At 44.3% G+C, this 27,771-nt stretch overlaps 1 protein-coding gene and 1 long non-coding RNA gene across 3 annotated transcripts in view; one reads left to right on the top strand and one right to left on the bottom strand.

Annotated features, from left to right (window-relative positions):
* WASHC5 (WASH complex subunit 5) overlaps positions 1–27,771 on the top strand; it is a 42,997-nt gene that overhangs the window by 11,896 nt on the left and 3,330 nt on the right. For both annotated transcript variants that reach the window (XM_061569249.1, XM_061569250.1), the window contains exons 8-27: positions 653–824; positions 2,473–2,600; positions 2,996–3,125; positions 3,933–4,081; positions 6,860–6,990; positions 8,180–8,255; positions 9,555–9,665; positions 11,181–11,321; positions 13,315–13,395; positions 14,915–15,016; positions 15,798–15,977; positions 16,492–16,616; positions 17,227–17,389; positions 19,888–19,990; positions 21,566–21,645; positions 23,005–23,108; positions 23,492–23,621; positions 25,223–25,319; positions 26,524–26,680; positions 27,619–27,706. In XM_061569249.1, the coding sequence (XP_061425233.1) occupies positions 653–824; positions 2,473–2,600; positions 2,996–3,125; positions 3,933–4,081; positions 6,860–6,990; positions 8,180–8,255; positions 9,555–9,665; positions 11,181–11,321; positions 13,315–13,395; positions 14,915–15,016; positions 15,798–15,977; positions 16,492–16,616; positions 17,227–17,389; positions 19,888–19,990; positions 21,566–21,645; positions 23,005–23,108; positions 23,492–23,621; positions 25,223–25,319; positions 26,524–26,680; positions 27,619–27,706 (2,448 nt within the window). The remainder of the gene's footprint in view (positions 1–652; positions 825–2,472; positions 2,601–2,995; positions 3,126–3,932; positions 4,082–6,859; positions 6,991–8,179; positions 8,256–9,554; positions 9,666–11,180; positions 11,322–13,314; positions 13,396–14,914; positions 15,017–15,797; positions 15,978–16,491; positions 16,617–17,226; positions 17,390–19,887; positions 19,991–21,565; positions 21,646–23,004; positions 23,109–23,491; positions 23,622–25,222; positions 25,320–26,523; positions 26,681–27,618; positions 27,707–27,771) is intronic.
* The window catches only part of LOC133353202 (uncharacterized), a 102,895-nt gene that overhangs the window by 73,132 nt on the left and 1,992 nt on the right, over positions 1–27,771 (bottom strand). The gene's annotated exons all lie outside the window — the stretch shown is intronic.

The following is a 27,771-nucleotide window of genomic DNA, read 5'->3' as shown; positions in this document are numbered from 1 at the left end:
TGAAGACGGAAGCTTGTGTTGCCTCCGAAACATCGTGATTTTTATTTTATTTTACTTTTATTAATTTTAATGTTTTACCTACGTGACTTTACCGAAAACAACCTAAGAATATGAATCCTTGCAGTCACAAAAGCTTCAAATCTAGAAGTAGTACATGTTGTTTATGCCATTTATTGTGAAAATTCCGTCACAGTTCCTATGATTGCTTTTTCATTGCTTTCATGGCTTTATTTTGGTGATTTCGAAAAGTGTATTGGTTTAGCCATGTTTGTTGTAGTACAGAGTTAGACTGATGGCCTTAATCTAAGTTGTCTTGTGGTTGTTGTTGTTTGACTTGCATCCCACTGGGATTTGTGCACACAGCGTTGGTGTACGGTGTTTTTTTCTGCAATATTTTGCCGTCTTTTCTTGGATTTTCTGTTTGCACTTAGTCACATATTCACTTGAAGATGTTTTTTTGTTCATGTTTTTGTTTTTTGTTTGTTGCGGTTGCACCCGATTCAAGAGCCGAATGGCTCACAGGGCTATACCTAATAAATGAACTTGAACCTCACACACTCCCGACGTTCCCACCTGCACACCCTGGTCTGGCCACCCCCTCCCTCCCTGCCCCCCCATCTACCACCACTGCCCCCCCCACCACCCACACCAGGCGTGCCGCCACGCACGCAAGCTTGACGGTGTGATGAAGGAGGTGAGGCAGTACCTGACGGAGGGCGTGCTCACGCAGGAGTTCGTCCTCGACTCCATCCCCAAGCTGCTGCACTGCCTGCGCGACTGCAACGTCAGCCTGCGCTGGGCCATGCTGCACGTCGCAGAGTCAGGTCGGAGAGTCGCGATCTTTCGTTTAGGCTGGAGGTGGAATCTGATGAGCCACGAAGCTCTTGTTCACACGTGGCACCCACCGTCGAGAGCGTGCCCACGCGTCGTCGATTCGAAAGCAGAAGGCCGGTCGCCCGAAACGTCAACACGTTTTTTTTTCATTTAGATTGAACACTCATTTATTTAAAAATGTTTTTTGTGTTTAGGTTGTTGTCCTTCCCCCGCCACCTCCGATTATCTTATTATGTTTTATTTTTATTATTTTATTATTTCCCTTCTACGTGACTTTACCGAAAGAAACAAGAATATTCAACATACATATGGTGATAAAAAAATAATTGTTGCTATGCTTATCAACCTGTGCATCGTTGCAAACCTTTTTTGAAGTAACCTTACCTTCACCCATTAAAACTGACTTGCCGGCAGCTGCAATTGTTTTAATTAATGAGAACCCACTTAATAATACTCTTTGGTTCTCTCGGTAAAGTCACGTAGTTAGAAATAAAATAAAACCAATCACGACGTTTCAATCACAACACAATCGAAATGTCGTGATTTGTTTTATTTTATTTATTTTCTACCTACGTGACTTTACCGAAAGAACCAAATAGTATGGATTCCTGCAGTCACGGAAGCTTCAAACTGCTTAATAATGTTAGAATTTTTTTCACTTCATTTAATGAATGTATTAATTATTTGTAACTGATTGTCTATGTTATCATAAGGTATGAATTGAGAATTGGTACAGTGGTACATTTAAAAGGGTTGATAAAATAATTGCACGGTGCATTATTCTTTTGAAATATGCTTTGAGCTTGTTGCACAAAGTTCACGATACATCTGACAGTGTCAGCTGCTGCTATCTGGCTTGAAAAAGTTTTACTTCTGCTAAAACTACAAAAACACGGAACCATATAATGCCTCAAAACAAGCACTTGTGGTCTCGCCCAAAAGCAAACTGAAAATAATATAATCTAGAAATAAGAGTATTTATAAGTCACTTTCACAGCATATGGCATACGAGCGTGAAACTCCAATTAATAAATAAGTAAAAACTTTGTTCCGGATTTTTTTTACACATTTAACCAGTAATGCTTTAATCTAATGTTACTGAAGGTAGAGAGAGGTGCAAGCATGCAACTGATTGCTCACACCACTGCTGCTGGTGGTGGAAATGCCGCCACTAGAGGGCACTATACAGAACCCCTCTAATCTTGATTTGAAGCTTTCGTGACTGCAGGAATCCATACTCTTAGGTTCTTTCGGTAAAGTCATGTGGGTAGAAAATAAAATAAATCACGACGTTTCGGGCGCAACACAAGCGTCCGTCATCAGGTGGGAAAGCATGGTCTGCTGCTGAGGCAGACTGTCTTAAAAGGTTTGAAATGGGTGTAGCCCAAGGGTCATAAAGAAGTGGCTGGGGCTAGTGATGTTAATGTGAGAAATTAGCGTGTACCTGTAAGATAGAAGAGCGGCCTCCTAAACGAGGGCACGGAAGTGGCTCTCTACTAGAAGGCATTTGGCCTATTCTTCCATGCTGGTCAGACATCTTGCAGTATGTGAGATGAGCAATGCTTAATTTAAAAACTGCTAATGGCACCCTGTTATTTTTGACCCTTACATCCTCACCTTTTTTTGTCTCCTGTGTAGCTTACGACTCCAGCAATAAGAGGTCCCGGCAGGTGCGAGAGCAGGTGATGGCTGACTGCAAGTACCGACCGGACACCATGTTCCAGCTGCTGCTCAACACGGCTCAGCTGGAGTTTCAGCTCAAGGAGGTGCTGGCCGCCCAGACAATAAACATCCGCAAGCTCTTATCAATTTGTCTTTGCGCACAACGTCACGTGACCGTCGGATGTGTTGATGCCGATCGTGTGCAGGTCTCTAACATGCTCAGTTGCGCTGTACTGCCAGAGTCCACACCTCCCTTTAGCACGGTTGGCTACGTACGGTGCGACAGCAGTTCAATATACGTACACAGTCCCACACTGATTCATGATGGCAATAAATTACATTATTCCTATAGAACAATGGAAATAACAAAAAAATTGTGAACTTGAAAAAAACAAGTAATATATGAGATTACAATTGTGTTGTAACGGTGCTGTAAGCTGCGTGGTCACCATGCGCTACTGTGGTTTGTATGGTGTGGCGGTGGTGGCGGTTGCCCCAGATGTTCCGGCTGATGCTGGCGGAGAAACAGCTCAAGTGGGAGAGCTTCCGGAGCGAGGCAGCGGAGAGGATGATCGAGATGGCCGAGGTGTTCTCCGGCACCAAGCCGCTCACGCGCGTCGAGAAGAACGGTATCTCGTTCGTTGCCTCCACCGACAGTCGCTATCCAGGGTTTGACGGGTGTGGTCCTTCCATTTGAGCTCCCTTTTAGCTTAAAAAGTTGTACTATTTATTGTAATGTTTCTTTTTTTCCTCTGCCTATCTTATTAACCTTTGCCCTCCAGGCCTCAATTTCTGGTCATTCCTAAGCGGTGTCAACACGAACAAAATACAAACAATTATACATAAAGTATATTTTATCATTAAACATTTATGAACATTAGCCCAAATGGTATGTTCATGTTTGGCTGAAGAACTTGAAGGTTATTTCATATTAACGGTGAAACAGATTTGTGATGATATGGTTAATAACCCAAAATCCAACGACGTTACATACTAGAAATGCGACAGCAATTTTTTTATTCAATCGCAAAATCTGAAAATCAAACCAAGCTACGAAATTTTGAATGATTCAAAAAGATGATTTGTTTGGAGTTGATCTGAAAGTGCGATGTCACAGGAAATGACATCACCTCTATTACCTCGCTTCCATGCTTTTTCCCACCAAGAGTAGTGTCACATGGCATCAGGTGATGTCACTTTTGTTAGCACAAAGACATAATAAATCATTACATACTATAAATGACCCCCAACGTAGAGAATCCAGGAAAAAACTAATCCGAAAGTCCAAATCAGACAATTTTTAAACTGAAACACATTAATATGAGACCGTTGTTTTTTTACAAACCAAACACACAACTGCTTTACGTGGAATAATTACCTACTTCTCTTGTCGCCTGCCCCTCTTCTCTCTCCTGCATCCTGAACTATCGCTTCAGAAAACCTCCAGGCGTGGTTCCGGGAGATGGCCAAGCAGATCTCGTCGCTGGGATCGGAGGATGCCACTGCGGCTGGGCGCAAGACTGTGCAGCTGATTCAGGCGCTGGAGGAGGTCCAGGTGTTCCACCAGCTGGACACCAACATGCAGGTCACTGGCACAGCCTGACCTCCACTGCCAGTTTAGTCGTTGTCATGTGCACTGATGCCTCCTTTGTTGAGGGTGATATTGGCGCATGAAATGAAGACCGATTGATTGATGGAATGGTTGTCCCCTTGCACCAGAGGTCGCAAAAGGGTTTTGATTCCTTACCCGTACCCGTACCCGGCCGCACCAGGGTCGCAAACAGGTACCCGTACCCAGCCGTACCCGTACCCGGCCGGGTACGGGTAGGGTACGGGTATCGGGTGCCCGATTGCGACCTCTGGGATGAAGCCATGTTGCAGGCGCGGGTGGGTTGATTCTAGGAACTTGAATTGTGAGAAGAGACAAGACGTTGGGAAATGAGTGACAAACGGTGACTCACCAGTGATTCGCGGCTCACCCGTACCCGTACCCGGCCGCACCAGGGTCGCAAACAGGTACCGGTACCCGGCCGGGTACGGGTAGCCGGGTATCGGGTAGGGTACGGGTATCCGGTACCCGGTTGCGACCTCTGCCTTGCACGCAAAAATTACCGCTGCGGTGGAGATGGGGCAATGCGATCAGAGTGGCCAGGGTATGTGGCAGGGTAGCACTGCAGTGGTAACACTTGTGCCTCATAGCAAGAAGGGTCTGGGTTAATTTTCTAACTGGGGTGCCATTCTGTCTGGTGTTTGTAGGTTCTTCTCCCTCTGTGCTGGATGGGTTTTCTCTGGATTCCTCCCATCGCCAAAAATACCATGCAATGTTAGCTGGTATTGGCCGAAACATCGCAGTGCTGAAAATTACATACACATTACTCATTTGGGATTGTAGATGATGATGACGATGGTGACAGAGCATTATGATGCATAAGCATCAGGAAGCATGTTTATTGTGCTGCACAGTGACAAAGCAAAGCATTGATTGAAGAGCACTCAGAAACAGCAGCCTCGACTGGTCTAAAAATACAGCGCAGACAAGATATAATCAACAAGGATATGATTGTTCAGAAATGTGAGGAATCTAACCATGTGACCACAAGCGGCCAATCATAAGCCTGCTTCAGTTCGACGATTGAAGTCTGGATTCCAAACCCATTGATTCTTGAATTAAAAGGTTTTCACGATGCAAGTGTGGTTAAGAAATCAGAATGGAGTAAAGCACTATGCAGCAGGAAAAACATGGATTGTATTTCAATATATATGTTTTATGGGTCTGGCTTATAAAGAATGTCCCTTACATATACAGTGGAACCTCGGTATACAACCGCTTTGGAATAAGTCGAATTTGGTATACGTCGTGTTTTTTCGAGAAAAAAATGTCTTGGGATACGACGTGCTTGCTCGAACTTGTATTGGTCGGGATGAGTCACCGCGTACAGTACCCGCGTATGCCCAGTTCACGACTGAAACAAAGCGAGAGGGGCGGGGTGGCGTGGGGGAGAGGGGCGGGGTGGCGTGGGGGACGTGGGGGAGAAGGGCGGGGGGCGTGGGGGAGAAGGGAGGGGGATGTGGGGGAGAGCGGCGGGGGGCGTGGGGCAGAGGTCGCAATCAGGTACCCGATACCCGTACCCTACCCGATATCCTGCTACCCGTACCCGGCCGGGTATCGGGTACGGGTACCCGTTTGCGACCCTGGTGCGGCCGGGTACGGGTAGGCCATGATTCACTGGTGAGTAACCGTTTTTCACTCATTTCCCAACGTCTTGTCTCTTCTCACAATTCAAGTTCCTAGAATCAACCCACCTGCGCCTGAAACATGGCTTCATTCCAGAGGTCGCAATTGGGTACCCGATACCCGTACCCGGCCGGGTATCGGGTACGGGTACCCGTTTGCGACCCTAGTGCGGCCGGGTACGGGTAAGAAATCAAAACCCGTTTGCGACCTCTGGCGTGGGGGAGAGGGGTGGGGGATGTGGGGGTGGGGGATGTGGGGGGGGGACGTGGGGGGCGGTCCCCATAGAGGGTGGAGCCCCGGGTCGAGGCGCGCGCACGTCACGTGACTAGCGCAGCTGGCAGCAGCGCGGTCACGTGGCTTCTGTATGCATTTTAGTAATTAGTGTCTAAATTATTTTATACAACCCCATTAATGTATAATATGCCATATAAAATATCATTTATTTTCCTCTGGAACGGATTATTTCCTTTCCCTTAATTTTCTTATGGGAAAAATTCATTTGGTATCTACGTCATTTTCCGTATAAGTCCTATATTCTGGAACGAATTAACGACATATATCGAGGTTCCACTGTATGACATTAAAAATAGCACTTTCATGGGATTAGCTGGCATGAATTACAAAAGGCCACGATTGTATATTTTTTGTGAGGCTCAAATGTTGGTGACACTTCAGTGACTCCATTGGCTGAATTTCTTTTTTTTACCATCAGACAACAAATGTTGAATTTTTTTAAATAATTATGATAATTGCGTACCAGGCAAAGTCTTACCGAGTCTCATGACTCTTTCAAGAGGGTTCTACATTGGGGTATAAGTCCATTAGCATTAATGCATTATTTGCTGATGGGGCTTTACCAGGGTACCCAGAGAACACCCTCATGTATGAGGCAATAACACTCAGTACTGCCATCCACAATTCGTCACCACATTCTGCAATACGGGCTATATTCAGGCATCCCATCCAAGCGTTTAAAAAGCCGTAACTCTGCTTATCTTCTGAGATTGCGAGAATTTGAGTCGATGTGGTTTTCGGAAATTGTGTGTGTCACATATCTCTTCAACAACTGTTTTTCGCTACGCGTTGGCTGTTGCCAAAGTTGGTAAACACTCCCGACGCTTTTTGTAGGTGTGCCAATTCCTGGCGGACACGCGTCGCTTCCTGCACCAGATGATTCGCACCATCAACATCAAGGAGGAGGTGCTTATCAGCATGCAGATTATCGGCGACCTCTCCTATGCCTGGGAAATCATTGACAGGTGCTCCATGGGGCACGCTGGCTCATTCGCCCACTCGCCCATCTGCTTGCCATGGCCACCGCTGTCACCAGCCGCCCGTTCTACGCTCAGATGTCCACCGCAGTGTGGCCATCATCGATCCTTGATTTAAAATGCAGTGCTGTTACATTTTTAATGAAGATCCTGACTTCGTTAATTGTTGATTGGAATTTGACCCTGGTTAATTGTTAATTAAAAACCCTGCTAGCGCCCGTGTGCTTCTGGATATTTTTTAGTTTGTTTTCCCAACTCGCACAAAACGGTGCTCTCATTTAAAATGGAAAGATTGCTTTTTGTGTTCAGTTATCTTTGGGCTTCTCGGTGTCGGTAACTTCAGCCAGTGAATGTTCAGCTCGCTGGTGCCTTCCATGCTGATTCTGACATGCCCATGGTTTTAAATTTCTCAAAGAGCTTCATTAGAACAATTTGTTTTAGATCTTATTTGTCAAGTAAATTTAATATTTGTTGACATGCATGTGACATCTTTCTGGCACAAACCTGCTACTCAAAGAGCCATCACAAATCATCCGTGACTTAAAATTGACCAAAAATGCCACACAATGAGGAGACAAAATATTTATATTTACATACTATCTAGAGTTGTTTAAAATATAAAAAATAAAAGCAGGCTATGGCTGTGAATTAATTGTTGTATGCCATTGTAAAGAGATTTGCTGTTGAATTGTGACTTGAATGTAGCGATGGGGTTGAGTGTGCGGATTGCTTCGGGGAGGTTGTTCCAGAGGTGTGGTGCTGCAAATGCGAAAGATCTGTCCACCTCCATGGTTTTTATTACTGAGCCATCTTATGTTGCATCCAATCCCTTTGTGTGAGTGTGCATCAAATTTGCACTCCAAAAACAAATGGATGCAACCTCTTAGACACTTGCCAAGACTGTACGAGCTGTCTAACGCTTTTTATTGTTGCAATAGTTAATAAAAAAAAAACTTATTGGAATTTATTTTCTATATTATTTTCAGCTTTCTCCCATAACACTGATTGAAAGCTTTTGAATTTGTTCTTAATCTCTTTGGGAACAGTTCACGCTTGACATCCAAAGAGTGATAAATGTAACATCTCAGCGTCCTTTCAATGAAAGCTGGTTCTCAAAAACTCTACCTTATTCCGAATGTAATCACTGCGTGTCCCCCACGAATGTGTTCTGCTGTAGCTACACTCGCATTATGCAGGAGGGCATCAAGAAGGACCCCTTTATGGTCACGAGGCTTCGAGCCACCTTCCTCAAGGTACTCACACGTGCAGAGACCCATGCTGCTCCGAACACGAGGGCACTGGCACGGCCTATAGCGGCAGCACTTTCCCCACTTGTTGCGGAGGTTTGCGCTTTACAGTGGATTTTAAAGATCCCCGGACGGCTATCACATGACGGCCAGTGTTCAAGTATTTTTATTTTGCCAAACTCGAAAAAACTAACCGCAAATTTCGATTTAAAGCTTTCGTGACTGCAGGGATTCATCTTGGTTCTTTCGGTAAAGTCACGTAGAAGGGAAATAATAAAATAAGAAAAATAAAACATAATAAAATAATTCTCACGACGTTTCGGCCACAACGCAAGCAGCCGTCCTCAGGTGAAGAACAGGTCTGTCGAGAAGACAGAGTCTGAATGACACCCCCAAGGCGCTCTCCCCCCCTCCAACACAGCTTAAATAGACGCTCCAAGCCTGGGGGTGTCATTCAGACTTTGTCTTCTCGACAGACCTGTTCTTCACCTGAGGGCGGCTGCTTGCGTTGTGGCCGAAACGTCGTGAGAATTATTTTATTATGTTTTATTTTTATTATTTTATTTTTTTCCCTTCTACTTGACTTTACCGAAAGAACCAAGAAAAACTAACCTCAAATTGCTCAATTGGGATTATACAGAGCAATCATCGCCCCCCTACTGGCAGACTAATACCTCAGGTCACTCTTGCAAATTAGACTCATCCTTGTCCCTTTAGTTCTCACCTGCTTAAACAAAATAAACTAGGAGCATGATTATATTACCGTCTTTCTGCCATTAATGGTGTCAGGGTGATTACCATGATAAACAGTTTTAAATACAGGGACAAGTAATACAGTGGATATGACCATAGTGATTGTGATGTTTTATTATGTGTTTATGATAATTATTCTAAACACATCAACCATGAAGTCACGTTATGGTTATTATGATGCCATTAAAATGCAGTAGACTCACGATATTGGTCACAGTATTGATCATGTGAATTTAATTGGTGACGGGCTTGTAAAGACACCATTATGTTTGCACGCCTTTTGTTGCTATTTCCATAGCTTGTCGAGAATTAAATTGCTGTTTTAGTGAACTTATGCCTAAAATGTGATTGGTTTATCAAAATAATAACAGAGTTTTTACTTGTCATTCGGAACAAAGTAAGATCAGATCCATTCTGTCTGAACTTATTCCACCAATCCTGGTGTATAGAGAAATGAAGTCCACCCCTTGTTATACATTACTGATGTCCACATTCTGCCCTGCCCTTCATTGTCATTCCCCCTTCGTTGCCCATACCCATTTTCCCTACCAGTTGGCGTCTGCACTGGATCTTCCCCTGCTGAGGATCAACCAGGCCAACAGCCCAGACCTCATGAGTGTGTCCCAGTACTACTCGGGCGAGCTTGTCTCCTACGTACGCAAGGTGCGTCCACGTTCAGCGTTAAGTTGATGCTGATGTCTTAAGCAGGGATGTTTCTGAGTTTTTTTGTCTTTTTGCTTGGACGTATTTCAATTGTGCTATCAATGTAATATCATGAGATGAAATTTCCATTTTTAGCAGCTATTGCAGCCCAGTGCCAACCCCCGTGTGTTAGAGAATAGCTCGCGAAAGCATATTCTCACCAAGCTGCTTGTGAAGTCCCCTATAGTCCATACTTTAGCAAGTGTCCTTACCTGTCAACCTGCTGCAGAGAAGTACAACTGAAATATACTCTTAGTTCTTTCGGTAAAGTCACGTAGGTAAAAAAATTAAAATTAAGATTAAAGTAAGAAAATAAATAAATAAAATAAATAAAAATACTAAAAACTTTTTTTTATTACTTTTTGTTTCACTTTTTTACCTACGTGACTTTACCGAAAGAACTAAGAGTATGAATCCTTGCAGTCACGAAAGCTTCAAATGTAGAAGAAATACAACTGAAATGTAGCCAAATGAATTGAAAATTTTTTTTTTTTTTTTTTTTCTAAAATAATTTTTTATATTTTGTTTTCATCGTGCAGTCACTGGAGACCATCAACTAACTATGCTCGAGGACCTCATTTAATTCCTGGTGAACCTCCCAGATTCGAACCCCCATCCTTACATCCCACTCGACACTTCACGAATCCAGTTGTATTGCATCGCGTAAAATTATTGCAATGTTACGCGATTTGTCTTTCATAAATATCTACAGTACATTTAAAAAACTAAATACAAAATCTAATTTGGTCAATAGATGAATGCATAACACTGCTCGACCGAGCATTCGACAAGGCTAAAACGGGGCATCCTTATCCATGTGTGTGTGTGGTTCTTCCAGGCGATAAGCACACTGTACTTGTATGCTCCTGTTTATTTTTATTCTACGTGCTTATTTGCAGGAACAGTCGTGTGGTGGTTTACGTGCTACGCTAGTATTCTTATTTACGTTTTTATAAGGTGCAGCAGAACCAACAAAGGGCTTCAGAGTTCTATGAAGCTTGCGACCTGAGTTCGATTGCTGCTCGTGCCCAGAATCACAATATGTATTTATCCTGGAGGAATCGGATGAGCTATAAAGCTCAGATGTCCAGTAGGGGCAGGTCAGAACGTTACTACAAACAATACACAAACAAGATAGCGGTACAAAGTATAGGAAAGGTAAATAAATCACTTAAAAACGTACAAATACAACAGCATTTTTTTCTATCTTACCAGGTTAAGCCCCTTGAGCTATTAGCTTTTTTTTAGAAGTGACCTGACCACAAATGATTATCTGAATCCACCCGTCTTGGTCTTTTCATTGATAGAATTGGCCTTAAATGAGCACCTGATGCGGTGTGTAAATATCGTCACAGGGGAGACAAAAGGGAGCCGGGCGTAGGTCTGGCCACACCGCCCTCTTGTGGGATGGGCCAATCTTTTTCCCCAACAGCTTGTATTGCTATCCGGGGGGGGGATCTCTGTGCTTCCCTACAGGTGTTGCAGATAATCCCGGAGACAATGTTTGGCCTCCTGGCCCAGGTGATCCAGCTGCAGACGCACAACATTTTGGAGGTTCCGACGCGTCTCGACAAGGACAAACTGCGCGAGTGCGCACAGCTGGAGGCGCGGTACCAGGTGCGCACGCCCCATGCGTCCGGAGGAATCGCATTCGTGGCCCTTGAATCGTGGCAAATTATCTTATGATGCTGCGTTGGCAGTGGTGCACAAACAACATTTTTAACACGCGCATCGATAACGCTGTGGCCCTGAATGGAAAAGTATATAACAGGCGATGTTTTGGAAAATGGCCCTTCCCCACCACAGCAATGTTTTGTAATGATTTGTGATGGTTCATCAGATCACAGGGGTTGGGTGAATAATTGCCTGCTAGCTCAACAATCGGAGACAACTGTGCTGCTAGATGATTTGAGAAAAAGAAAGACCACAGTTTAATACATCTATATTCTTGGTTCTTTCGGTAAAGTCACGTAGAAGGGAAATAATGAAATAATAAAAATAGAACAGGTGAAGAACAGGGCTGTCGGAAAGACAGCCCTGTTCTTCACCTGAGGACAGCTGCTTGCGTTGTGGCCGAAACGTCCTGAGGATGGCTGTTTGCATTGTGGCCGAAACGTCGTGAGAATTTTATCTTATGTTTTATTTTTATTATTTTATTATTTCCCTTCTACGTGACTTTACCGAAAGCACCAAGAATATGAATCCATGCAGTCACGAAAGCTTTAAATCGAAATTCTATCAAATCTATCACATTTCTTACGGTAGTGCATTTTCCGCTTGTTGCAGAGGTACGTGAGGCGTGAACCATGTCCGGCCATGTTAATACTGCATGGTGCATTAACCATAAACACTGCCTTCTGTTTGACAGTAGACATTAAAGATCCTATGACGTTTTTTGGAAAAGAATAGGGCCATGTGTGCAGGCCCCATGATCCAAATTTGCCACGTTTTAAATATAACCTACAAATAACTAAAGCACTTGCCAGCATCGGAAGCCCCCTTACTGTGCAATCTGTAGACTATAATCCGACGTGGAACACAGGGCCATTTGTGATGGCCTGGTGCTCTAAGAATGGCACGAATTTCGATTTAAAGCTTGCGTGACTGCAGGGATTCATCTTCTTGGTTCTTTCGGTAAAGTCACGTAGAATGGAAATAATAACATAATAAAAATAAAACATAATAAAATAATTCTCACGACGTTTCGGCCACAACGCAAGCAGCCGTCCTCAGGTGGAGAACAGAACCAAGAAGATGAATGGCACGAATACCAAAAGTATTCAAGATTTGATTCATTACATTACATCAGAGTAGGACATGAGAGCTGTTGGCTTGGCCTCGTTGCTCACCCTCCTCCCACTCTCCACCTTGATTGTACTTCCGCTCCCCCGCCAAACTTGAGATGCAGTTGCATTTATATGCTAAACAAGTTACCACTCAATTTAAAGCTTTCGTGACTGCAGGGATTCATCTTCTTGGTTCTTTCGGTAAAGTCACGTAGAAGGGAAGTAATAAAATAATAAAAATAAAACATAATAGTGAGAATTGTTTTATTATGTTTTATTTTTATTATTTTATTACTTCCCTTCTACGTGACTTTACCGAAAGAACCAAGAACAAGTTACCACTGTGAAGGGTCAGTGCCCTTTCAAGGCAATTAGCAGCCTCAAAGAATAGGATTTGACACTGGGGTTATACTGGTAGGAACCACCTGGTTCCACCAGCCCACAGGGGATTATTGTGTCCATCCGTCGTGCATCCAAAAATGGGAGGGGTGGGGCTGGGTGGAGAGGGGAGGGTGGGGAGGGGCTGGGTGGGGAGGGGAGGGTGGAGAGGGGCTGGGTGGGGGGTGGAAGGGGTGGGGCTGGGTGGGGAGGGGCTGGTCACCCCGTGGTGCCCTTATAAAACTCAACGTTTAACCTACTCAAGCCTGCTTGTGCCCGCCCTCACAGTCGGGCATATTTGCGGAATACACCACGCCGCCGTTGACCCTGGCCATTGACCGAGCAACCCAACGTTCCTACCAGCTCCCTCCGCAGCAGGAATGTGTTTAGTATCAACACGATTTAGCGTACAATGAACAGTCTGCTTCCTCATGCCGTCCTTCCAGGTGGCCAAGTCGACGCATGCCATTTCCGTGTTCACCGAAGGCATGTTGATGATGAAAACCACATTGGTGGGCATCATAAAGGTAACTCCAGCTGTGTGGCTTCATGCAAGGATAACACTTGTTCCTCGCTAGAGCTGTTTTCCACTATATAACATGACATTTGCTCATAAGAGGTTCAACTCTGCGTGTTATTTTGTCGCACTAGATTGTTTGATGCTTCTGACGTTTAATTAAGCGCGTGCTTCTAAGATGTGCATTTGCATGTTTCTCTGTACATGTTTTTTTTTTGACAAAGTGGAGGCTACCTTAATGTACTGACTTGCCAGCTTGATGCTAATTGGATCCAGATATTATTTAATTTGCTCGATCCAACATAAAATAACAAAATAACTCGACACAATTGTCAATAACGCTGCCGTAAAAGAAAAAAACTAAATATTATATGTGACATGTCATGCAGTGGCCCTTATTAGCACATCAAACCAAGATCGGTTTGGGAAATGTATAAAGATTATGATTCGGATGAAAAGTAATTATGGCCCTTCACCCGGGAAAGTCTAATTGAGTCTCAAGACCATGTCAGGAGAGTCCTGCATTAAACAAATCACAAAAAGTACCTTGGGCATGCGACTATTAGTGACAACTTGGAGAAATTGCTCATGCAAGGAGTAATTGAAAGGAAATGAGCTCGTGGCTGCCCTGAAACCAGAAGGCCGGATGATTGAGTAAAGAAGCTTACTGGGGAAAAAAAACCCTAGGAGCATTGAATAAGGAATGTATAGACCCGTGAGAACTGGAGACAATCTGCCAGAGGAATCAATGACGGTTGATACCGAATTCCAAACAATGAATTAACCTGCACTATGATGTTTGTCCAAGCCGTGAGTGTTTGGCATGTGGGGAGAAACTGGAATACTTGGATAAAACCCACGCATTTGAGCAATAGTATGCACAGACAGATAAAATACACAGATAGATAGATATGTTGTTAATTTAATAACTTGTGGACTGAACCCATTGCTGCGCTGCCAACACCTGGCCACCTCACAGTTCCACACCATCCAACTTTAAAGTGAACATCTTTCGATGAACAATTGAGCCATACCCCCAATAGGTATCCCTAGCAAGCAAACATCACAAACAATAAACACATTTTTATTTTACCAGGTAAGGCCCATTGAGCCATATAGCTCTTTTTCAGAAGCGATCCGGCCACAAATTGTAGCTCAACGAAATGGTTGTTCACGTGGAAAATTATATCAACCAAATACTCGTAAACGCATATTTATGAATTTGGAGAGAAAAACCGGAGGACCCGGAGAAAAATCCACGCGACCATGGGGAGAACATGTAAACTACAAATATACAGGCGTCAGGGTCGGGATAGAACCCATGACCTCCTGTATAGCAGGCAAGGTAGTTAACATCTTGCCATCAACACATGGTATGTGCAGGTGGTGATCGCCCTCCCAAGTTCTAACCAGGCTTAGCACGACAGAGCTTTGGAGATCTGACGACATCACGCAGATTCAAGACATGAATTGGTCATTGGCGTCCTTCTCACCGAGTGCCGTTTGCCCGGCTGTGCCTCACACACCAGGTGGATCCCAAGCAGCTGCTGGAGGACGGCATCAGGAAGGAGATGGTGAAGCAGGTGGCGGCCGCACTGCACACGGGCCTCACGTTCAACCCCAAGGCCAAGGTGCGTCAAGCCGGAACCTCCTGCCAAACGCGTCGTCGGTCGGGGTTATGTTCACAGATTATAGATTTGCTCGTCTGGCTAAGGCCAGACACTATTTCCCGTGCAGAAATTTAATGAGCTCTGGTGAGCTGCTGACATTGTGCCCAGTGTGTAATTGGCAAATAATAAAAACGGCTCTAAAATTCTGGTGGGGTGGTGACGTGGCCCAGCGATGTTGCAGAGGATCACAGTTCGAATCCAGCGGCCGCCCTGATTATTACTGCAGGTGTAATAACCACTGATTCTATGGGCCATCTGCTTTACATTGGATGTTACGATCCCCTGACCTCATTCCCAAGAGTAGGCCATTGTGTGCCAACTCACGATGGCCTACATCATGGTCCAAAGTGGCTAAATTTGTAAATAACCCCGCAAATTACTCAATTGAGGTTCAATATACAACAATCTTCACGCCTTACTGGTAGACCAATGTCTGTTTGTATGCCAGATGCTGAGTCTCTCCTTGTGCCCACAGGGACAGCTGCCATTGGGGGTGCCCTTTCAAATGTTTAAGATGAGATGTATAACGCTCTGCGACACTTAGAGGGTGCTATATCAAAAACATCTCCATTGATTGAATTAGCCGCTAATGCTGCTGAGTAATGATAATAATTTGCTTCTCTATAATGGTCTGTGCTGTTTTGTGTTTCCGTTACCTCTGTCTTCCGTTGTCTCTGTCCATGGCTTTCTCTCACTCTGACCGACTCCCCGCACTGATCTGTTTGCCCCCTGCCTCCACCAGTCGAGCGAGCTGATGCCCAAACTGCACGACTTGGCCGCTCGCATGGATGGCTTCCGTCGTTCGTTCGAGTACATCCAGGATTACGTGAGCGTGTACGGCCTCAAGATCTGGCAGGAGGAGGTGTCGCGCATCATCAACTACAACGTGGAGCAGGAGTGCAACAGCTTTCTGCGCACCAAGGTCAGGGTTTTAAACGTTGGAAACGTTTACCCGAGGCAGCTCGATCGACTCGCAATCGAGAGGGCGTGAGTCGAATTCCGTGTCGGGGTCATGGAATGACCCGACTCGAGTGATCGCTAGTACATTTTTTATTTACCAGGTCAGGCCCACTGAACTATATATTGCTCTTTTTCAGAAGCGACCTGGCCACAAATGATAGCTCAACAAAGTGGCTGTTCTATTGAAAGTGTATCGCGGCCAAATTAAACGCATGTTTCTAAATGTAGAGGGGAAAAATCGGAGGACCCGGAGAAAAATCCACGCGATCACAGGGAGAACATGCAAACTCTAAATATACAGGTGTTGGGGTTGGGATTGAACTCACGACCTCCTGTATACCAGGCGAGGAAGTCAACATCTCGCCACTAATCCGGTGTTGATAGTGTGGAACTGCAAAGTGACCAGGATATGGCAGAGTAGCAGTGGGTTCATTCCACAGACGTCTGAGTGAATTGTACATGTGTCTGTGCTGCAGGTGCAGGATTGGCAGAGCATCTACCAGTCGACTCACATCCCCATCCCCAAGTTCCAGCCCACGGACGAATCGGCCACCTTCATCGGACGCCTGTGCCGTGAAATCCTTCGCATCACAGACCCCAAGCAAGTGTCGCACGGGAAAATTGCGCAAGCCTAGTGCACATGATGCACAGCACGACTTCGTTTTACATAGCAGAAATACAAAGGTTGTTCTTTTTACAGATATTTTTTGAGGGTTTTATTATGCCCAGGAAAGCCTTGCTGAGTGTCGTAGTTTTTGCAGTAATTTCCAGTTGATTTTTTTTTTATTTGGCTAATTTGGACAATGACGCCGGCACACAAATGGCCCACTCTTGCGAATTGCGTCACGGGATCTGTAGCGTCCACTGTGAAGCAGGCGGCGTGTGTTTTCTTGTTCGACAATACTCTTGCAGCAATAACCAGGGCGGCCGCTGCTTTCGAACCGTCAACCTCTGCAAGCGGCGAATTGCGTTACCGCTAGGCCATGTCACCACCCAAGGTGTCTGGACGTTACAGAGAAGAATGGGCAAGGCGATGTATAACAAGTGTGAACAATACAAGCTTAATGGCTGGCTGCATTGAATCATTACTCAGGAATTGTGACAATTCGTTGAACTTCAGCAGAGGGAGAAATCAGTCCGTGTCCGAGTGTTCAGACTTGTTTAGAGGATTGGCCTGATGTGATATTACTGTGACTGTCCACTCCCAACAGAACGACGTCCTACGTGGATCAGTTGAGCATCTGGTACGATGGTCGCACAAAGCAGGAGCTCACAAACAGCCGCCTCTTCTCCGAGGTCCAGAAGAGCCTGGGAACCTTCGGCCTCAATGGGCTCGACCGTCTGCTGAGCTTTATGATCGTTCGGGAGCTGCAGGTGATGTCAGATTTCTCACTCTCATGATTCTAGATTTGAAGCTTTCGTGACTGCAAGGATTCATATTCTTAGATTTTTTCGGTAAAGTCACGTAGGTAAAAAATTAAAATTAATAAAAGTAAAATAAAATAAAAATCACGACGTTTCGGAGGCAACACAAGCTTCCGTCTTCAGGTGGAACCGTCACAGCCACGACAGCTGTATCAAGTAAAAAAAAAAGCTGTCGTGGCTGTGACGGTTCCACCTGAAGACGGAAGCTTGTGTTGCCTCCGAAACGTCGTGATTTTTATTTTATGTTACTTTTATTAATTTTAATTTTTTACCTTTCACTCTCATGCTTTTGTGGGGGTGGTGCCTTTAGCGCCGCATCGCTACAGTTGAACATCAGCGCATCACATGATTAATTCTAAGTTTAAGACTCAAAAGCCAGGTTGAAAAGATATAGATTTTAGAAGTTTCCGAAAGATCTTTTAAAGTTTCTCGGCACTCAGTTTGCTGAGAAGTGAGTTCCAATCCTTAGGCCCAACATACGAGAAGTCGTGCTCCCCAAACTTGTTTTTTTACATGCGGGACGTCCTAGTCAGAGCTGTCTGCAGAGCGAAGATAAGGTCATGTGCATTCACAGGCAGAGTAGCCGTGTCCGAAGCTGTTGTCCTTTTGTCGCAATGGTAGAATGATGAGTGGTTTTCAGTCTTCATTTTCACTTCATGATGGACAAACACAGTTGTGCACTCCGTGGTATCTGCTTCATGTGAGTTGCTTTGGAATTCGAGACAGGAAGTCGGGCGTTGGTCAGTGAATCTGTTCTCTTCGTTAACATATGTTGCCCGCTTCTGGTCAGGTCACGCCCTCGCAAGAAAAGAAACTTGCATTTTTAAAGGTTTTTTGTTTATTCCGATGTTCGGTGTACTGCTCAGCCTTGTACTACGTTGTGGTTCTGGAGTTACAATCAGAATGAAGACAAAACTATATTTTAATAAATGAGAGTTAATACATGTATGTCCCACACCTGCTGTTGGTGGTAGGGAGATGGGGGGGGGCGTCACCAACATTGATAAAGGGCTGTAATTTATTATTTAAGTATCATAATAATCTGTTTTATAAAGCGTGCATGCAAATTGCATTTCGTAATGCGCATCACACACAGGTGCATTTATATTAAGACGTTTTCAGCCAATTACTGAATGTTTCTTTTTGTTATTATACTGGCTACAGTTTCATCAAATGTAAATACCATTTGAGGTCTGTTGGTCAATTGACTGAAATCTTTAAACTTAACATAGCATGAGGCTATTGATTTGCTTGGCACAGTGGCTTGCTGGCTTGAACTCAGGGATCTCAGAAATTCGAGACTGCTCACATGGATATGATTCACTGTGGCACCTGCTGGCTACACGCCTGAATCCCGACGAAGCCAGGTGTGCTCTCACAGTTGGCTATGTGCGGTGCGAAAGAAGTTCAAAATACATGCATATAAACCAGGATAATGTATTTGATCCAACTGGCAACGTTGTACCTGTGGCCAGACCATCGAAAGGCGAGGAGAGTGAAGGATATATTATATACGGACAAAATGGGAAAGGGAAGAGAGAAGATAAATACAGTGGTACCCCGGAGATTGAACTTAATTCGTTCCAGAAGGCCATTTGAACACCGAATACATTTTCCCCATAACAATTAATGTAAATGACATTAATTGGTTCCAGGCACGAGAAATCTCTCATTATAAAGCATTTTTACACGAAGTTTACAGTAATTACACGCATAAAATCATACAAAAAAACAAGAAACACAATAAATAAATGGAATAAATTAATAAATATATGGAATAAATGAAATAAATGAACATTGAACTTCACTTTACCTGTAGTAAGGAGAGTTGATGGCTTGAGTGGAAGGTGGTGAGGAGGAGGAGGAGGCGGTAAAACCTGTGTCTAGGCAAGCGTCATGCACGCTGGCCATACGTGTCTCAGCCGTACAGGTTCTTTCAAGTCGCGATTGCCCGTTCGACCTCCGAATTTCGTTCGGTTTCCAGGGCAAAAAATGTTCGGAAATATCGTTCAAACACCGATTTGTTCGAGTTCTGGTGCGTTCGATCTCCAAGGTTCTACTGTAATGGGAATTAATAGGAAAAATATAGAAAAGGTACAGAAAATTGGATCTAGTGTCAGAAAAGATGATGAATGGGAGGAGAAGGCTACATCAGGGTCTTGACGCCACATGGAGCGGCATCTGTTTTCCCAGGGGGCAGCGGGAAAAGGGGAGGGATTCAGAGTGGGGGTGGCCACACACAAGTCACGTGATTCAGGGAAGGTTTGAGCCGAGTGCCACGCTGTACGAAGCCACCATCTGACGTTGTGTGCCACGTCGCACCGTGGCACCCTTTGCTAGCCCGCCCCGTGGTTATCCTGCGGCCGCCCCGTGCCACAGCGCGACGTGCTATGACCTGCCGCGTTGTACCAAGCTGGATTTTGACGTGGCCGCTGCCTTCATTGCAGAATGCGGTCGAGTACCTGCAGAAGAATGTGCTAAAGGACAAGGTGCTCATGGACTCGTTTACTGCGTTCATGAAGACTGCCAACCCCATCAAGGGCATACTTGGTGAGCGTCTACATCAAAACAAACCCTCTCATTCGTAGAGTTTCAAGTTTATTTTCTTTAACCTGGGGGGGGAGAACTCAAGAGACCGGGATAAGTCTCATATTCAAGAGTGATGACCTCGGTCAACAAATGAGTATTTTCAATAAATTGCTTGAACTGGAGGGGACCCATTTGCAGATGACCAACATCCATAAAAAATAAAAATGTCACCAAAAAAGAAATAGCCTTATTTTGTAGATACACACTTTAAATGTGTGCCCCAGGCTGCCCAGACATGAGTTTGAAACCTGGTTAATAAGATAGAACAGCGTTTTTAAGGGCCTGTCAGATGTACCATCTCGTCACTTTAATGTTGTCACCATAATGACATCACCGCTGTGCATTGAATTACAGTGTCCGTGCAGCGATGTCACTAGAGTGTTGAGAACAAAGTCGTTTAAAATCACACCCGGACCGATTACCGCTCCACGAATCACACAACCTCCACATAACACGCCACACCCTCTCACAGCCTCGCTTCCCTCCCCGACAACACTCCTCAAAGCATCGCCTCTCCACTCTGTTTATTACATTGATAACGTTCACCCAATGTGTGGGACCCTGACTCGCTGGGTGAGGTTACTCCATGTGTTGTTCCCCCACCCAACTTCGTCTGAACGTACCCTGTTCCTTCTCCTGGTTAGTTTTTTTCCCCCTTTCAATAAAATAATTCTGGAAGGAAAAGAATAAATATCACACGAGGGCAACACGACTATAGCACCTTACCATGTCTTTCATGATTAGCATGGTTGTCTTCGTACGGTGCGAACAAAGTTCAACATACTATTTGGTTCTATCTCATTAACCCTCCTCTCTTACCTATATAGCCTCTGTTACAGCAGCAATTTTGTCCACTTCAGCAATTGTTTCTTGCTGTGGCTGTCCCACCTGATGATGATTGCTTGTGTTGCGCCCGAAACGTCGTGATTTAATTAATTTTATTTTATACCTACGTGACTTTACCGAAAGAACCAAAGAGTATGAATCCTTGCAGTCACGAAAACGTCAAATCTAAAGTTCAACATACATATACAATACATACATTACAAGGACGCACTCATTACGCACACAGCGGCTTGCCAGAAATGAACCACAATACTTTGCTGATCTCATCAAGGAGCATGAACCATCATGCAAACTCCGGTCATCCTCACAGCGGCTTTTTGGCTAACCATTTAACAAATACAGGTCACTGCATCACACACTTTCAGATGCGCTTCTGCGGCCGTCTGGAAAGCTTTTCCTTCTGATATTCGGAAGCCACTGGAGCTATGCACTTTTAAATCTAGATTTGAAACTAATTTCTTTAACTGCTTTTTGAGTTTAATTTGTTGTCCTTTCCCCTGCACCTCCGATTAGCAAGGTTTGCTCCATACGGTGCGAAAGAAGTTCAACATACATACATACAAATGCGATTTAGACACTTCACATTTTCCCCAGTGATGTTGTGTTGTGTGACAGAGTATAGAATTTGGTTGTGCACATAACACCAATTGCTGGTTTTTGCGGTGTTCTGTCTGCCTCCGTCGCCTGCAGCCAATGCAAGCAAAGTGTATTCATCCGTCACATCAAAGTCACAGAAAATCTGGCCTGGCTACATGGACATCATCCTCAAGGTGGCGTGTGGTTCTTTCTCTGCTGCTACCCATTCATTGCATGAGCACAGAAGCTTGCCAAAATAAGTCCTTGAGGCTTAATTAGGCGTTGCTGGTCAAACAAAAACATCATTAGGATGATGACATAAAAGCAACCGTTAAGTTGAAACATTCCTGCTTGTATATGCTAATAATTAACTTTCCATATGAAATTGAGAAAATAACAGCATTATGGGACCTCCTTTGCCAGTACCAAAATATGAGAATAGGTTTTCCTCTCTTTTCTGGCAACAAACAGGTGTTAAGATGTTAAAACACCAAACTGAAACGTTTTACAAGGAAGCATGTCTGCATTAACCACAATAGTTGTGGTCAGAATGCAAAAAAAAACATACTCTGATTGTATGATGCGTTGTCTTTGAAACTGATTGGTCCACACCAGAGACAGCTTTTCTTTCGAGGCGTACACCTTTTGGCGTCCTCTGGTCTAACACCGTTTGATACTAGGCTCAAAAGAAAGCTGTCTCTGGTATGGACCAATCAATTTCAAAGACAATGCATATATTATCAGAGTATGTTTTTTTTTTGCATTCTGACCACAAGTATTGTGGTTAATGCAGACATGATTCCTTGTAAAAGGTTTCAGTTTGGTGTTTTAACATCTTAACACAGCTGTTTTGCTGCCAGTAAAAATGGGAAAACCGATTCTCAACATAACAGCAGTTATCCTGGATGTAAAAGGTATTGCAAGGATTATGACAAATTTTATTAGCTGCTATTGCTTCTTAGAAATTACACAAAAAGTGTTTAGTCATGACACATCGGCAAAACTATAGGAAAACTGATGAGGGTAGTCGGATCTTGCCCCCTTAATATTAGGGTACCCATTGGTACTGATCTAAGAGGTCACATCTTGCTAATACGACTCGCTGAAGTCATAAATTGCCCAAGTTGTCTTTTTTTAAACGATGCTTAAATTATTAAACATGATTAGACATAAACGATCCCACACAATTAAGTTCCTGATTTCATCACCTCTTCCAAGATGTCTGGCCCAGCTTTGAAGAGTCAGCCAAAATACCCTCCACTAGAGGGGCTTTCAAGACCTCTCTCTAGTGGAGGCCCTTCTGCCAGCAGTGGCATGATTGAGCAGTTTGCAGGGCTGCATCTTGACCTACTTGGCTAACAATAATTGTCTTGGGCATCAAAGTTTTTGTCCGTTGGTAGATGGACCTGGAGAGAGTGGAACTTGGCGTCGAGGCCTGGCGATAGGGTGAGAATGGCTTGGGGATGGAGCTGAAGTTAAAACGACCAAGTCGTGCCCACTAGTGGCAAACGTTGACATCGCCTTAGTTTTAAAGTTGTACTTTTTTTGCGCAGGTTGGGCAGCTTCAGCTGCTAAGGCGACAGATGGCTCATGAGCTCAGCTACTCCTGCAAACTCGACTCCAAGACTCTATTTGGAGCTCTTATGACACTTAACAAGTTAGTTCCCTTTTACGTTTAGTTTGAAAACTTATTTATTTGGAATATTTTTGTGTGTGTGTGGTTTGTTGTCCTTCCTCTGCACCTCCCATTATCATGGTTGGCTACGTACGGTGTTAAAGAAGTTCAACATACACACAAGTTGACTGCCGGTCGGTTCTCTGCTGTCGCCCCCTCGGCGTGGAACTCTATCCCTTTGCACATCTGCAATATCAAATGCACTCTGACTTTCAAAAAACATCTAAAGGCCTATCTGTTTAGTCAGGCTTTCGCGCAGCCCTGAGCTTGGCTCCGCGCCTCGAGTTGTCGACTTGTCTACAAAATCTGGCACGTTATAAATACATTTATTATTATTAATCTTCCACCGCGGGCTCTGCTGCTAGGGCCCTGCTGGCAGACGTGCAGGCCCACTACGCTGAGCCGAGCCGCCCGTACCCACGAGAGGACAACCCCCTGCTCTTCGAGCTCACCTCTTACCTGGAGGCGGCGGGGATAAACAACCCTCTGAACAAGGTAACGTGCGCAGGGCCTGCTCAAGGTAGGCCTTAGCCATTCAGCGATGCATGGATTTTAAACTAAAACTATCATCTAATTTTTGTTTACTAGGTAAGGCCCCACTGGGCTCTATATAGCCCTTTATCAGAAGCGACCTGGCCACAAGTGATCTCTCAACGAAGTGGCTTATCGCGTGGAAATTTATAGCGGCCAAATACTCTAAACGCATGTTGATTCTAAATGTGGAGAGAAAAACCGAGGATCCAGAGAGCATGGGGAGAACAAGCAAGCTCCAAATGTACAGGCGTCAGTCAGGATTGAACCGACGACCTCCTGCATACCAAGCGAGGTAGTTAACATCTTGCCACCTTGGCCATTTGTCGATGGATAAGCGCTCTCGCGCTTGAAGAATGTGCGATGAGTCATGCACGTGAGAAACGGTTGTGCTCACACATTTGTGGAATGTATGCAAATGTTTAATTTAGGTGAGCTTCGCCAACACAACTGTGTAAGCGGGACGAATGAATTCGAAACGGGACAATTTTTTTAAATTCATTTTAAATGGTCAAAATGAGACGTAATCTATTCTTCAGTCACTTCACGAACCTGGGTCGTGACGTTTGAATCTATCATGAAGGTGAATAATCGTTAAATGTCCAGTAAACCCAAAACGTGTTTGTTTGCTTCTCCGGACAGGTCTGGGTAAAGATGGGGGGAGCACAATGAGAAAGCTGATGCAATGCTTCCTATGTTTGTATAATAATTGTTTAAACTGCTTTATAAAGATAAAATATAGCTTTGCAATGATATGTCATGAAAGGTTCTGTATGCATCTTTAGTTTGTAGTTATTCCATAGGTCAATTATCCATCTGAATCTTCTCCATAAAAGCTTTTTTACACGCTTTCTTTTAACTCACTCTGTCTATTGTGGTCGTTGTAGTCGTTGTCGTCGTTGTTGTTGTCGTTGTTGAATCCTCAAATCTTGTAACTCCATTTTAACCCACTTCCCAATGTGGTATCGACAGCAAACTTGGTAAACTTATGTCGTACTGATGACAATACTATATTATATCATAGAAATAAAAAATATATTTTTTTAAACGTTCTTTTTTATATGTTATGTTTCGGCTTGGGTCTAATTGTCTACGGTCAACTGACGTTGGCTGTAATTGGCCACGGACCCTTACGTTATGGCAAGCTTCGGGGCCACTTCCTGGAGTCGTGGAGTTCTGCCATTACTAGTATATTTTTAAAAAAGCGTCTTTTTTTAAAATATTACTTTTTGGGCTTAGATCGCGTTAATATAAATGTGTCATTAAAGACGCCACCACCCAACAGCCAATTAGTAAGGTATGTCACGCCAACACACCGGTGTGTTGGAGAGTAAACTCAAAACGCTTACAATCCAAGGACAACATTTCACCGGTAATTACAACCAGACTCATCAGGCGACAGCCAGAATTGCGATATAACCCAAAAAAATATTGTTTGCGAAAGCCTTAATTTTCCTCTAGATCTTGACCGTGAACACATTTGAACGTGTTCATTTATCGAGACCAGTTCCTTGTAAGAGCTTTGTTTTACTCATTTCCCACCCCTCCCCCCTCTTGTGGTGCAGATTTACATCACAACCAAGCGGCTGCCGCATTTCCCACTCATTAACTTCCTGTGCGTCATTGCGCATCTACCCAAGCTACAGTACAGCAAGGCAGTGGGTGGGTTTCTCTCTTGTGCGCACAGCGTTTTTTGTGCCATGCATTGTTTCATTTCCCCCCCCCCTCTTCTCCGCTGAGAAAAAAACCACCCTATTAAATAACTTATTGGAGCGAATCCACTCATAACATGAAAATAAAATGCCCGAAAGTAATTGTTTGGTCACAAACCGTAAAGGAACAAATCGCTATCGAGAGCCAATGTGCTTTTTAAACTGTTGGCCAATTTTAGCCGAAAGCTTCAGTTCACATGGATTTATGCTATATTAGACAATGGAAATGCATATTCTGTTGTTAGAAAGAAAGGCAGTTAATTTACTGTTGATAAAGATCGTACCGTAACCAATTTTATAGGTGATTGATGACATGTGGGGCAACTGAGTATATTAATACTATCCAAGTTTAACTAACACAAGCCTCTGTTATAACTATGGGTGTAGTTAAACTATTAAACTAAAATGTCTTTTTTATTTTATCAGGTAAGACCCACTGAGCTATTATTAGCTCGTTTTCAGAAGCGGCCTGGCCTCAAATTATAGCTTAGCGAAGTGGCTTATGTGGAAATATATAGCAGCCAAATACTCTAAATGGCATGTTGATTCTAAATGTGGAGAGAAAAACCGGAGGGCCTGGAGAAAAATCCACGTGAGCACGACGAGAACATGCCAACTCCAAATATACAGGCGCCAGGGTCAGAATCGAACCTACGACCTTCTGCATACCAGGCGAGGGAGTTAACATCTCGCTGGCGTGGTGCTCATTGCTGTAATAATACTACGCGCTATCAGTTTCACACTTATTGTCGTGATTACAGTTTTTTTTATGTCTACGAGAGTCATCGGACTTATTTTCAGGAGGGTGCTGCATTGTTTTTTTTTAGATTTTTCAGCCAACTGATGATGAGTGTTTATACAAGCGGGAGGAAAACCGGAGCACCTGGATAAAATGTAATCGTGTGAGAGGGCAACACTATCCCCATACAGATGGAAACAGATGGCGATTATTCCACCAGCTGTTTTTTATTCTGCTGGCAAGGCAGACTATGGCACCTTCGCGACACCCACTGGACAGGAGTTTCACAACATTTATGTGATCCGTCAACCCTGGGGCATGCGCCACCGCTGCCCCGCTACATAGGCAGGACCAAGTGAAAATCCAACAATGCTTGTTCTCCCTGACCCCCAACACCAACGTCTGCTGTATCTAGGCATGGTGAGCAGGCGGGCGGGTGATGGGCTGGACTGGCCACCCATGGTGGTGGGGCTGCTCACATTGCTCAAGCAGTTCCACTCGCGCAACACCGAGCAGTTCCTGGCACTGCTGGGCCAGTTAGTGCGCTCCTTACTGGAGCAGTGCACGACCAGGTAATGATAACGACGATAATAATAATGATGACCCCCTAATTAATCCAGCACACTGCACAGGCTGCACGCACGGTTTACGCCTGGCCACACGTTTTCATGCACATTCATCTCTCTCTTGCTCGCACACCACGCACAGCACACTCGAGCGCGCGCCAGGGGTCACAGGCAGCTTTACAAGCAGTATCTGTCCACACGTATGCTTGCGCTGTAGAAAACCTGATGTTAGCATAGCTCTTAAATACCTGGGTTATAGCCAGATAAGAGCATGGTCGATGCACCTGAATTACTGGCAGGTAAGAGTATAGTTTGCTGACTTAAGATTCATAATAATTTACTTGCAGATTTTTGCCAAACCATTGCCGCTTGAAGGCACCTGGCACCTCTGGTTGTTTTGTCATTCGCCATTAAAATAGTTGGTGAAAGTTTGTTGAAAGTGTTAGCTGCGGCTAGGATTTAATGAGCAACATCTTTAATGGTACGGATGCTGCTGTGCTGTAATAGTTGGCACGCCGTATTTGCAATCCTGAGTTCACCAAGCAGTATACTTTGGTGTACCCACGCGTGGTGGGGTAAAGTGTGGGTACTTATCACCCCTTCCAATACATTATTTCGCCGGTGTTGAAGAGTAGGCCATACGCCCTATAGAGGGGCTATCTAGAGCTACCACTTGTGAGGTCCTTCCAGCAGTAACGTGGTCAAGAAATTGTCGGGCTGCACCTTTGTAGCATGGCTGGCTACGTACGGCGTGTAAGAAGTTCAACATACAACTATGAATTGTATCTATATTTTTCTCATTGTTTAGAATTTCCTATTTTTACGTTGAGTATTAATGTGATGGTGCTTTGAGTAGTAGATTTGTGCCAGAGAGGTGCCACATTTATAAAAAAAAACATTGACTTGACTTTTATCTTCTAATCGGTGTGAATTGTTTTTCGCAGCCAAAAATCTCCAGAGATGCCTTCGGATGTGGTTGGAACCCTCGTGTTCCTAGAAGATTTTGTGCACTACACACAGCTCACGAGACAGGTGTGTGCTTGGGAAATGCGTTTGCACTGCACCCATCCTTACACAAACCATCATCCCGGATCCTT

The sequence above is a fragment of the Lethenteron reissneri genome, chromosome 43, assembly GCF_015708825.2.
Source record: "Lethenteron reissneri isolate LAM-NWPU_2019-01 chromosome 43, ASM1570882v1, whole genome shotgun sequence".
NCBI classification, from domain to species: Eukaryota; Metazoa; Chordata; class Hyperoartia; order Petromyzontiformes; family Petromyzontidae; genus Lethenteron; species Lethenteron reissneri.
Note: the sequence above shows the minus strand (reverse complement) of the source record. Positions and strands in the feature narration are given on the sequence as shown.